Source organism: Condylura cristata, unplaced genomic scaffold (assembly GCF_000260355.1).
Source record: "Condylura cristata isolate star-nosed mole 26May11 unplaced genomic scaffold, ConCri1.0 scaffold00021, whole genome shotgun sequence".
Classification (NCBI taxonomy): Eukaryota; Metazoa; Chordata; class Mammalia; order Eulipotyphla; family Talpidae; genus Condylura; species Condylura cristata.
The window spans coordinates 20,402,908-20,416,677 of record NW_004567122.1 but is presented as its reverse complement, the minus strand read 5'-3'; the positions used below and the strand labels follow the sequence as shown (position 1 = coordinate 20,416,677).

At 39.5% G+C, this 13,770-nt stretch overlaps 1 protein-coding gene across 2 annotated transcripts in view; it reads right to left on the bottom strand.

The window, feature by feature from the left end:
- MEGF10 (multiple EGF-like-domains 10) overlaps nt 1–13,770 on the bottom strand; it is a 152,109-nt gene that overhangs the window by 23,847 nt on the left and 114,492 nt on the right. For both annotated transcript variants that reach the window (XM_012728045.1, XM_004686677.2), the window contains 2 exons: nt 12,750–12,852; nt 395–541 (listed from right to left, as the gene is read on the bottom strand). In XM_012728045.1, coding sequence (XP_012583499.1) covers nt 395–541; nt 12,750–12,852 — 250 coding nt within the window. The remainder of the gene's footprint in view (nt 1–394; nt 542–12,749; nt 12,853–13,770) is intronic.

Sequence of the window (13,770 nt, the reverse complement as noted above, 5' to 3'; positions counted from 1 at the left end):
TCTGGTAATTGAGGTAAGACTAAAGCCAAAATTGCTAAATAAAATATTTACAGGTCAATGGATTTCTGGAACACCATTTGCAAGATTTAAGGCACAATCAAAAAACATATTCTGATGATGAGGCCAATGAGGCGATGAAATCATTACTGAGGAGAAATGGCGAAATCCCCATCTGTTAGGTGAGTCCTGAAGGGTGGAAAGAATCAATCTCTTGGGAAAGTGTTATTGAGGACAGTCCTGCAAAGGACAGAGTGACCCACTGAGTGAAACACTTCTCTTAGCCTGGACTATGACAGAACATCTCTACAGACTGAGGGTTGTGGCACAGAGAATAATTCTGTACCAGAGGCTCTGAGAAGAGCAGATGGAAACTGCCACCTAATGAAAAACTTACTTCTCTGACAAGTGGTGCCTCGGAATCCTGGCGCGCACTCACAGATGCCATCATCAGGGGAGCACGAAGCTCCGTTTTTACAGTAGCAGGGTAAGGAGCAGTTGGGACCCCAGCGTCCCTCAGCACACACACTGTCACAGTGGACACCTGAAACAATGCACAGAGGTTAGGCTAAGTGGGAAGGAGGGATGAGGTCTAAGTACCACACAGTGAATGAGAGGTAAAATTCACTTATATACATCATCATATCATGTATGATCATATATCATATTAAAATAATTGCAGAAATATTTCTGGAAAAAATATTTCCAGGGAAAAGAGGAACTAATGCCTTTGTTATGCTTTCATGTGCTAATTTTTGTCCTTTAGGAGGAGGAAGCAAAGGAAAAGCCCAAGGACTCTATTTTAAATTTATCAACAAAGCATGACAGAGAGAAATCAAAGACATAAACAAAGTGAAAAATTATTGCATGTTAAAAATAAAATTGATTAAAGTGCTGTATCCCTTGGTCCTCAGCAATTTCTTGCCACCTCCTTTTTTTTTTTTTTTTGGTGTCACAGAAGAACAAGCAAAACGGAAAGATAAGGTGAAGCAAAAAGTAGTTAAATTGTTTTACAAAAAAAAAAAACCTTCCTCTGGAGCAAAGAAACACACACAATTGAATGATATTTTGATGATACAATGTGCAGGACGGAAAGACACAATAACCAGTGCCACCAATTTCCTCATTTAAAAATTCAGTCTACTATTGGACAGATGATGGCAGACTGTCACAATGGATTTTACATGTGGCCGCTGTCCAAGCTGTTGATTCTTATAAAATTATATGTAGGTGTTTAACTATCATTCTAGAAATAAAGAAACATTAGAGTAAGTCATGAACAAATGCTTCAGGGAAACATAGACACCCAAAGTTGCAAAAATAAAAATAAAATCAGTTTTCATTTGAGGTAAGTGGAAATTTCTTTTGCAAGCTCGTATTTGAAATACAACAGGGGCCCCTTTCTTTTAAGTCAGAATTCTTCACTTCTCAAAGAAATGCTCTTTGCATTGAGAGCCAATAAGAATGAATTATAATTAGTAATGAACTAGCAACTGCTGGCCTCAGACCAACGAAAAGATGGTAAGAACAAGAGCACACACACTCAAGGATTCCAGAACATTAACACCAGCCTGTACTGAGGAGAGGCTGAGAAGGCTGTGTTTTCTATTACAGTTTAACTATAAATTGACTAGGAGAAAAGTTACCAAGGCCTGAACTTTAAGATATAAGAACCTCCCAGACTATAATGTGAACTTTGCTAATTGGTATGCAGTCATTACTGCTGCACCATAATTTCAGTTTTTGACTGTTCTGCTTTTACCTTCTGAAAGACTCCCACATGGTAAAGGCTGTTAAGCAGGCATGAAAGCCCACAGACCTCATTGTGTCTAGCTTGAATCCACAATACAGTATTATTTTAGCTTGGCCGCTTGGCTGAAGGAAGATTAGTCCTGTTATAAAGCTGACTGGAGTTTAAGTGTTCTATATAGTATGAAACAGGGTATTTGGCTCCATTATGATTTTCTTATTCATGAGTTTGCAAATTTATGATTTTTTTCTCAATCGGTTTTTAAAAACAGAGATGGAATTGCAAACACCATAGTCTCCAAGTGTGGTATACCACCCAGAGTCTTACGTGGTGTTTTTACTCAAACCTACACGATGGTTCCCACCACAATGGTTTGATTGAAGGACTTTTTTGACTCTACAATGGTGTGAAAATGAAATACATTCGTTAGAAATTGTACTTTGAGTTGGAGTTGGGGCATTCCATTCTCAGTTGCAGTATAATATTCAATAAATGAACTGAGTTACTCAACACTTTATTATAAAATACACTATGTGCTAGATGATTTTGGTCAACTGTAGTTTCATGTAAGTGAGCACACTTACGGTAGCTAGCTATGATGTTCACAAAGTTAGGTATGTTTGAACGCATGACGGTAACGTCAATTTATGATGAATTTACTAGAGTGTAGCCCAATGTTAAGTGAGGGTGATCTGCATGAGGCAGAAGTATCAAGCATAATGAGGAATGAACTGTTTCTGAAGGATGCTGCAAATCTAAACATGGCCTTGCAATTTTGGAGGAAGTACCAACAAGCTAATCTACCATATTTTACTCTCTCTATAAATTAAGGGTGATGAAAGTGGGAACAGCCTGCTACATGGACATGTCCTGGTACTACTGATCATTTTGGTCTGAAGCCATTCGGCAAGTCCCAATTGGGACTTTAGAGAATCTGAGTTACAAGCTAGTTAATCAGAAAATCATATTGGAATCTAATGCTGGGTTTTGAACACCATTTTTTGTGGAATGGAAGTTCACAGGAGGATAGACAATCATTTTTGGTGATTTTTTTTTTAAAGATTTATTTATTTATTCGTACAGAACTGGGGTACAGGCCAGAGATGCGGAGGGTGAGAGGATTCACCAGAGACAGAGTGGGATACAGAATAGGCAGATGGACGAAGTACACTGCTGAGGAGAGCAGCGGGCGGGTCAGGAGAGGTCTGCCTCGCCATGTGGATCTCCTCCGGGGCAGACGGGGATCGAACTCATGTGGAAGTGGTTTAAGCTTCTTTGTGCTGTGCTTTAACCCGCTGCGCCACCAGGGAGGGCCCGATTTTTTTTTTTTATGAGGCCACTTGCCAAATCTCTACTGCACATTGCACTTAATAAAATGTAGTTAAGATGAATGGAGTACACTTCAGCCCAAAAAGTATATGCTGCTTTCTGACATTACAGATTATCGTGATATATGAATGACTTAGCACATTCCTGGTCAGAGTATATTCAGCAAATGACTGCAGGCCAAAGTGGAAAATCTGGGTAAAGTGATCTTTTATTTTATATAGGTTCCTTAACAGGTTTGTCCAGCTGGTTAGTATAACTATCAGTCATATTCAATTTTGTCCAGGTAATTTTCATAGAAGTAACAAGGGCTAAAATATAGCAGGGAAATCTACTGCAAGGATAAACTTGTTTCACATGATTTATCCATCATTTCATTTCCAGAGACTCACAGGAATTCTAAAAATCATCTATCGAACTTTCTGTTTCCAATCACATAAGCATGTTTCAACAGAACACACTCAGTTTTAAGTAACTTTTAAGATTGTGGAGATGTCTTTCTTTGGGAGAAGTAAATTATAACAATTCTATTATAACAATTGCCACAAAATCAGCTCCTTTTTATATTCTCTATCATCAATAAAAGTGAGTCATTTTTCAGATATTACTGTCTAATCTTTGAAAACAAAGTGTGTCTCAGTCAGGGATACTCCAGGGAAATGTGTGAAACTCTTTTTTCTTTCAGCTGAACCATTTTCTCCTATTCTTTCTCTTTTCCTTGAGATCTCTGTATCTTCTTACTATCATTAGAAGATCTGATTATCATTCCCTTTACCTTATGATCTGGAAAGGATAAGATAAATTTATAATTGCTGAAGTATTACTTCCCCTAGAGATTATTTCTATTTTAAGAAAATATTCATGTTAAGAATCTAAGCAATAAATTTCTAATCGTGGAACTTCAGGCAGTAAGACTCATGCCCCTCTAGAATCACATTAATTATATGACTTCTAGTGTAACCTTTATGCAAGGCCAATGTGGCAATACAACTAAATTTGTCTTAACCATTTTTGGAGGTCTGTGCATTTGTGTGTGCTATTCCTCAATTATTTCCATTGATCTCATCCTACCCTTTGCCACCTTGGCAAGGTTCTACAACACATCTTTTTGTTTACTTTTTTGCTAAAGACAGAAAAGAGAATGCAGCTCAATAAATACTCAAAAGTCTATTGGTTGCTGGCTGGTGGGAGAGAAGTTCTCTAAGAAAAACCTGCAACGACAGAGTGGTAACAACTCCAGAACAGGCACACCTGGGCCTCATGGTCATAATAGGAAGTAGCTTGTGAAGTTGGTGGGGGATTCTGGACTAATGAATGGCGAGTGTAAAGTTCAGAGGCTTAAAGAGGTATTGATCCTCCAGGAATTTCAGCTATTAGGGACAGCTGAAATTGGGGATTAGTAGGAAAGGCATCTGGGCAGCCAGACTGTAGGCATGTAAAAAAGATCCAAGATGGCCAGGATACTTGGATGAACTTCCAAGTATGAACTTCCCCTGGTGTTAAAGGGGATGCTATGTATAATGAAGAGGGGCATCATTAAATTTGTTTTTCAGGAAGCTGGAAGCCTTGGGGGAAAAAAAAGCCCTGTCAAGTGGTATTTTGGATTACCCTGGAAAAAATGATGAAAAAATGATAAAAATGCCAAAGTCTTGAACAGAATCAATGGCAGTTAGGATGCGGGGGAAGATGAATTCCAGAGAGAGTTAGGAAAGAATGCAGATAGGAGATATCACACCCCATACTATACCCAGGGTAGTTAACACATTTGGGCAACTTCATGAGGATAAAATGGTGCCTGATTTCTCACTACAGAACCCAGTATATGGAGTTGTTGAATAAATCAATAAGCATAGGGCCTTCTCTCCAATGTGATATTCAGGACCATTTTTCAACTGGATGGAGTAACCTTATCACTCTTTACTTCCCTGATGAAGTGACAAGAAGTACATTCAAACCAGGAATCTCAACACTTATTTTGTACAAATAACATGGTAATTCTTCTCAGCTAAGGGAGTGGAAAAGTCTGTCTGGCTTATTTTTTAAGAGATAGGCTTTTAGGAGTTTAGGTCTGCTTTGTTAAAATGTGTCCCAGATTATACAGCAATAGAAGGAATGTTTATCAAATAATAGACAAAAGCTTTAATAGGAGTTACTTCAGGAAGCACTTCCTAAAAGTATCTTTAATTTTGCAGGAATCTTTACTTCAGTGGAAGCATTTTTTTCCTGATAAATGTTCTAATGCTGATAAGGAGATCTGTGAGGGACTGTTTTTGCCAGGACTGAGGACAAAGAGCTCTTTGATAGCCTTTACAAGTTGCTAGGCAATGACTGAATGATCGTGATAAACTTCAGCTAAGCAGCTCTAAAGAAATGTTCGTGCATTTAATGCCTGAGGCATTATGCCAGTGGCCTCAATGTGAAATCAACATTCACTGGGCATTTGTGATTGCATGAATGTGGTAAATAAATCATCTGAGGTGTCATTACTCCCTCTCTCAGAGATATGACCCAAACTCCTTGTCATGCTTAATTGTTTATATCTCTTATATCGGTCTTACAGCATTTGGGGTATTAGAGAATGAAAGCAATGATTTTGATTCCATGTCTTACTTTTTTTAGTGACAAGTTATTAGGCATGTATTAAGACAAAGAGAGAGATTTGTTAATAATAATTGGGCTTAGAGATTGTAGGTGTGAAGGACTAGTATTAAATCAAAACATTGCTCTAATCCTCTGGTTAAGGAAGTGGTTAGTGACTCTCTGTTCATATAGAGATTATTCACTGATGGATCTATCTCTGGGCCTGTTTCTAGAGAACCTGAGTTTTTGCAGGCCAGAAGTTGGTGCCACTTTGTCTGCATGTTCTCAGCACCCAGCACAAGTTGCAAAAGAACTTTGGAGACACTCCACAAGTAGTTGTTAAATCCTATCTATGAATTTTAAAGACCCATTAAAAAAGAATCTCTCCTTTTTCAAATTATATCGATTTGCCCATACTTTACATAATCATATAATTTTGGGAGTAAACTTCACCTCTATAAGTGCATGGTCACTCATCAGTGCTCCAGGGGTAATGCCCAGTCACTTCCTTTTCCTTATCCCTTTCTCACTCCCCCCACTCCCTCTGGTAACCAGTATATTTTTTACAGTGTAAGAATTATTTTTGTTATGTTTGCCAGTTTGCTTTCTTTCCTTTTTCTTTTAAGATTTATCTATTTGTTCATATACAACTGTGGTACAGGCCAATTATTATTAACAAATCTCTCTCTTTGTCTTAATACACGCCTAATAACTTGTCACTAAAAAAAGCAAGACATGGAATCAAAATCAAGGGTGGTGAGAGGATTCACCAGAGAGAGAGAGTGGGGAGCAGAACAGGCAGACTGAGGAAGTACACTGCTGAGGGGAGTAGCTAGTGAGGCTGGAGGGCAAGGCAGGAGAGGTCGACCCCATTTGGATCACCTCAGGGGCTGGGGACTGTATTCACACTGAAGCAGCTGTGGTTGGCTTGCAGTGCTGTGCTTTAACCCACTGCACCCCCAGGGAGGACCTGGCAGTTTGTTTTCTTTGGTCATTTATATTTTGCAAATGCATAAAATCAGATCTTTGATCTATATACATATCTTAAGTTGAAGAAGAACATTTTGCTATATCATAAGAATCAGAAATATTTGAATTTGTAACTGCAAGATAAGCACAGGAGAAACCATGGCCTGCCTTAGTCCAGATTAGATAAAACAAACAGAACAGACTGCTGGGCAGATTGGGAGATCTGGGAAATTTGGCTTTTTCTGCAGCCCTTCTTTTGGGAAAAGGAGTCCCTTCCTCCATCCACATTGCAGGGATCCTACATTCTACTTTTAATGAGCCCCTCCCCCAAGACAGTTATATACACATGCAAACACTCTCTCCACCCCTCAATTCTCTAAAGGGTCAGAGAGCAAGCACTTGTATTTGTGAGTGACTGGGAGTCTACATATTAATTAAAACTCATTTGCACTTGAATTTGCACTCCAATTTGCACTCATTAGTCCCTGGACAAAGAAAGGTAGGGATCCCTTTTTACATCAATTCTAGCTACACTAAGTTTCATAAGAGATAACTTAGAGAAAGACCAGTGTCTGAAGTAGTAGTTCCTTTATTCAGTGGTCAATGATGGTTTGTCTGGGGAGACTTACAAAGGGAAGCTGCCCTTCTGGACACGGCTAAGTCCCCTGGGCCCACAGAAGCGTCTTTCTGCTTGCTGACAAGAGCAGAGGGACCAGGCCATTTTCATAAAGTTGCCTGCCTATTTTCCTCCTTCCCATTCCCCTTTCTGGGTGGACTCAGATGAGCACCCTATTTTTCTTCCTACCCTCCTGTCTGCTCCTTACCATTGTAACAGGCCTAATTAGGCCTATTTTCCCTAGACTCCTAGAGGTTGATTTGACATCCTCACTTCTTTTCTATCAGTTCAGGAAGTAACATTGTAATCCTGTTATCAATGCATCCTGAGATCTCCGCTGGTCTTTGCTACTGGTTGTGGGGGATGAAGTCACAGAAATGCCCCCCTGCACTCCCCTACCTCTTCAATCACAACAGTAGCAAGGCACAGTGGCAGCTGGTCTACCGACTGCTAAATGCCACTGCGGATGCCATAGGGCCACTAAGTAAGGTTGTGCAGGTCATACACTATACAAGAGTCCCTAGCCACAAGGTAAGTTGAGGTAGAAATCCAGCTCATACTCCATTTGCCAAGAAATACACCCAAATTAAAACAAAAACAAACCCCAAAAAAGCCTGCTTTATGGCTGGCAGTAGCTTCATTCTCCTCCTAGCCTACCATCCACATTGTTGTGTGAGTAGATGTGAGGTGGGGGGAATAGGTCTAAGAACTTTAAAAAGAATTCTTAAGTGACAGTGATCTTAGGCAGGTTTAGAACCAGGATGGGGAATGCACATGTCCTAGGATGGCTGGAATGAAATCTTGATTGGTATGAAGCTCAGTGAATAGATGTGCGGTTCACTAAAGCCAAAACAGAAAGGGGGGAAAGCAGCATTTCTACTGTTTTTTTTTTTTTTAAATACTTTACAAAGCATATCACTCCACTACTATGGAAATAGTCATACACACACACACACACACACACACACACACACACTTCCCCTAGCTATACTTTATTCACAACTGGAACTACAGAATCATCATTTTGAAAGCCATTCCCATTTTATAGTTGTGTGTGTGCATACATGTGTTACATGTGTTACACATGTGAGAGAAGCAGCTCAAGATACAATCTATATTTTAGGCGATGTTTTATTTTCTTAAACCCTCCCCCCTTTTTTTTTAACTGCAGTCTGTCTTTGTTGATAAAGATGTCTATAGGTTGAAAATATCAATAAATTAAGATTTTAAATAACCATGTAAATGAAAGTGTATACTTTTCATTTTGAAAAGCAGTATATTCCTTTTGTAAATAATATCTAGGAAGAGGGCCCTCTCTGGTGGTGCAACAGGTTAAAGCACAGCACTACGAAGCTAGCCACAGCCTCTTCAGCTTGAGTTTGATCCCTGGACAGCAGGCTGACCCACATGGTGTGGTAGACCTATCTTGACCCACCTGCTGCTCCCCTCAGCAGTGTACTTCATTGATCTGCTCTGTACTCTGTCTCTGGTGAATCCTCTCACTGCCCCTGTACCTCTGACCTGTACCCCAGTTCTGTATGCATAAATAAATAAATCTTAAAAAATAATATCTAGGAAGCAAAGTAAAATGCAACATTTGTTTTGGTTGATCTGTATGGTAATATATTTTGAATATTTATTCCTGATTAGGTTAAATGGGACTACCAACTAGAGTGGAAATAAACAGAGCCTGCCTTCTTAGATGAGAAGACAGTCAAACGCTAGAAAAGAGGAGAAGTTGTCAGGAATGGTACATGGCTCCCAGGTAAGAATGTAAGTCAACTTCATGGTATTATCAGGCTAGCACATGGCTTCCTCAATTTAGATGTGTCAATTTTTTTTTAAATAAATAGAAGTTTCATAGATGGCTTCCAGATTTTTTTAAAAAAGATTTATTTATTTATGCATAGAGAACTGAGGTATAGGCCAGAGCTGCAGTGGAGGTGAGAGGATTCACCAGAATCGATGAAATACACTGTTGAGGGGAGCAGCAGGTGACACAGGAGAGGTCTGCTGCACCATGTGAGTCACCTCCAGGGTGGGGATCGAACTTGCACTGAAGCAGTTGTGGCTTTCTTTAAGTGCTGCATCCTAACCCGTTGCGCCACCAAGGAAGGCCCTCCATATTTTTTTTTTTTTTTAAGATTTATTTATTCATGAAGAACTGGGGTACAAGCCAGAGGTATGGGGCAGTGAGAGTATTCACCAGAGACAAAGTGAGGAGCAGAACAGGCAGATCAATGAAGTACACTGCTGAGGGGAGCAGCGGGTGGGTCAGGAGAGGTCTGCCACTGTGGGTTACCTCTGGGGCACATAATGGAACTCTTAGTGAAGTGGCTGCAGCTCGCTTGCAGTACAGCATCCTAACCTGCTGTGCCACCAGGGAGGGCCCTAGATGTGTCAATTTCTATGTAAAGATCGATAAAGTTCTTGGGTTCTGTATCTCAGGCTCCAAATCTGGAGGGTTGATCAGCATCCTCAGTGATCGGGCCATGGTGCCTCTGTACCATCTTGCTGATCTGGCCAAGCAAAGAACCCAGGGTTTAGTGTTACATTTCACGAGTTTCTTCACAAAACCTCACTGTGACCTGTACATGGATATTCTATCCAGCAATACTTAGCACAATTTCAGCAACAGGGAGGAAAGGACAAGAGTGACTTGGTACCCAGGGCTTATGTTATTTATTTGCCCTCAAATCTACTAGTAAATGAAAAGCGAGGTTTCTTTATATTGAGGAAAGTTCTTATGAGGTACTTAAAACAAATGTTCCTTTTAGAAAAACAGACTAAATCTTTATCTAGTTATAGTGTGTTCTTTGGGACTTTAGTAACTTTTTTTTTCCTTCTTCTATGGATGCTTTTTTATAACAAGTGTGTTCTGTGGGGGATGACTGCTCTAAAAAATATACTTTCGGCCCTCCCTGGTGGCGCAGCGGGTTAAAGCACAGCACTGAGAAGCTAAAGCCACTTCCACATGAGTTCGAATCCCTTCCGCCCCGGAGGAGACCACATGGCGTGGCAGACCTCTCCTGACCCGCCCGCTGCTCCCCTCAGCAGTGTACTTCGTAGATCTGCCTGTTCTGCTCCCCACTCTGTCTCTGGTGAAGCCTCTCACCGCCCCTGAGCCTCTGGCCTGTACCCCAGTTCTGTATGTACAAATAAATAAATCTTAAAAAAAAAATATATATACTTTCATAGCAGCCTTAGATACCTACAGGTCAATAGCTCAACGCAGAAGACCCAAAGAAAAAGATGTTGGAGTCATGAAGCAGAGAGATAAGGACACGAAGCCACAGAGCCACATAAAGCATCAAAATTTCTTCCCTTTTGTAGAATCAGACCAGTCACAGATGGACAGAGGATTACAAGATATGCTGTGTGACAAAGCCACTGCATTCCTGCAAGAGCTCCATAGGTCCAAGGCCAGATGGGCTAATTTGTCTTTACCCCATGACCCAGACTGTGGAATGCAGCTAACACATTTTTCTAGATGGCCCCAGGCCAAATCATATCTCCTGCTTTGCTTATGTGTACAGGACTAGGCTTTTCAAGGACTGATTCCAAATCATCAAAGCAGGTGAGTACATGAACAATGACTAGTATGCTCAGGAACACCTCGTGCTTCCTTGATATTCATAAGACAAAATAATTTGGTGCAATATGGTCCAAAACAAATGTGGTTTTTCTTACTAGGAAAGGGCTAAATTTTCCAGAGAGTTGAAAATGCTATTTCACTTCACTGTGGTCACTGAGAATTTAGTGTTGGTCATTTCATTTGAGATCTTCAAGAGAAACATGGAAAGGTGAAAATCAGATTGTGAAGTGAGTTACCCCTGCTTTTCCAAGTCAAAAAGGGACTATAGCACTAGGAGGCCCTTGAGTCTATGGGTTATTCCCAGTGAAAGAAAATAAAAATTTTCATACCAGTCTTAACCTGTTTTCCAAGATAGCTGTCAAATACTATAAATCAAGTAGACAACAGTTTGTCTGAGCTTACCAAAGAAGCTCTTAAATTAAAAAAACCTAATAGTCTCTGCTGAAGAATTTATTCATAACATCTTTATGTTCAAGGATCTAAAGACTTGCCATTCTAAATTGGCAATATTCCTCTCATCGATCTATAGGTTTCATCTCATTTCTTTACAACAATTGACAAGCAGATAACAAAATTCATATGGAAATTGAAGGGGCCCACAATAGGCAAACCAATCTTGAAAAAGACCAGAGTTGTAGTTCTTAGACTTTCTACAGACCTACAGTGACCTAAACAACATGGCTTAAGGATAAACATAAATATCAATGCAATAGAAGTAAATATCCAGAAAAAAATATCTCAAATATATTTTTAATTGACTTTTGATAAGGGTAGTAAAAGAATACAATGGAGGAAAGAATGATGTTCTCAACAAATGATGCCAGGTCAACTGGACATTGACCAGCAAAAGAATGAAGTTGGACCCTGACTTCATGCCCTATATTAAAACAAACTTAAAATGAACCACAGACATGAATGTAAAAGCTAAAACTAAAATTCTTCAAAGAATACACTGGCAGAAATTTTTGTGACCTTGGGTTAGGAAATGGTTCCTTAGGTTTGACATGAATAGCACCAGCAACAAAAGAAAAAAATAACACAAACAAAACTTCATCAAAGTAAAACCTTCATTAAGGACACTATGAAGAAAATGAAAATAGAATCCACAAATGACAGAAGATATTTGCAAATCATATATCTGAAGGGGCACATATATAGAAAACATAAAAATCTTATAATTCAATAAAATGATCCAATTAAGAATGAGCAAAATATTGGATAGACATTTCTATAAAGCAGATATACAGATGGCCAATAAATACATGAAAAGATGCTCAACATCCTTACTTACCAAGGAAAGGGAAATAAAAACACAATGCGGTAACATTTCTTCTAAGTCCACGGGTAATTTGATAAAGTTCCTGGCTGACACACTGAAACCCTAACAGTAAGGACAAACTTCCAGCTGTGGTTAGCAAACTGGTAATCTTATTATGAATTTCTATGAACAATATTATGAGAAAAAAGTTTAAAACCTTTATGACAAGTAATAAAAATTTTAATATATAAACATTAACTATATTAACATTTAATATTTGTCTCACTATAGTAAACATAATTATATTCACAAAGGTTTAATTCAATAACTTTTTTCAGTTCTCAAAATACCACAGAAATCTAGCTAAGTTTTCACAGCAATTTACATTTTTGTCCTCTTGTTTATCTGAATTCTGATAGCTGGACCTTACAGAAAGGTTTAAGAAAATCACTTCTAAACAAATCAACAAAAAGTTACCCTGGATCACAAGTTCATTAGGTCTAGCAGTACTACTTGGGTAAAAATGCATTGTCTTACTGGAGACTGTTATTTTAATTTTTTTTTTTTCTGGCAACTTGACCTGTGTGTGTGTGTCTGATGTAGCAAGGGGACAGTACTAAGTGTATTTTCCACTTTGGACATTGGACTAGGTTCTCACCTGACCATCCAGGGAGGCAGCGACAATGGCCCGTGGTGGGGTGACAGCCATCTGCATGGCTGCAGTCACAGCGCTCGGCACAGCTGAGCCCGTATGTGCCATCCTGCATGGAAGACATCAATGAGGGTGTGGGAAAATCCAGGAAGGAGACAAGGGCACAGCCAGCCAGCTTAGACACAACTTCTCCCTATCCAAAACACTTCTCAGAACTTCATGTGCTATAATCACCTCTGCTAGTATCTGCTTGGGCCTCCCAAGTGTAGATTCCAGGAGGTGAGTGTTTTAAAATTGCTCAAACTTTAGTAGATGTCTAGCATAATGGTCAGTACATGTATATGGTGAAACCAAGGAAGACAATATGCTGACATGTTTATATGCAAATATATACAAAAAGGTCCATTAATAAAAAGCCTTTTTTTTACCTTCTTATAAGCCACAACTCATAAAAATTTTTTTTTCTTGGATTTTTGGACCACCTTTTAATGTTTTGGCAGTCATCAGCACTCTCTAAATGCCAGAATTTCTCCAGCCAAGGGAGAAGGGGGTAAGAGTTCTCTTTTCCAGATCATGCTTAGTGAAATAAGCCAGAAAGAAAAGGAAAAATACCGGATGGTTTTACTCATAGCAGGAGTATAAAGGACCAGGGGAGAAAATAATAATAATAAGGAACAACTATATACCAGGGACATTTTACGGGGGTGGAGTAGGGACTGGGATCAAAAACAGTAGAAGGAGGGAAGTGCACTGGACTATGGTGATGGCATACAGGTGATTTGGTGATGGGAAGCCGACGGGGATTTCAACTGAGATGGAAAAAGGCATAAAATGATGTAAAGATAAACTATTATATTTTTTTAAGATTTATTTATTTATTCATATAGAACTGGGGTACAGGCCAGAGATGCAGAGGGTGAGAGGATTCACCAGAGACAGAGTGGGGAGCAGAACAGGCAGATCAACAAAGTACACTGCTGAGGGGAGCAGCAGGCGGGTCAGCAGAGGTCTGCCACGCCATGTGGTC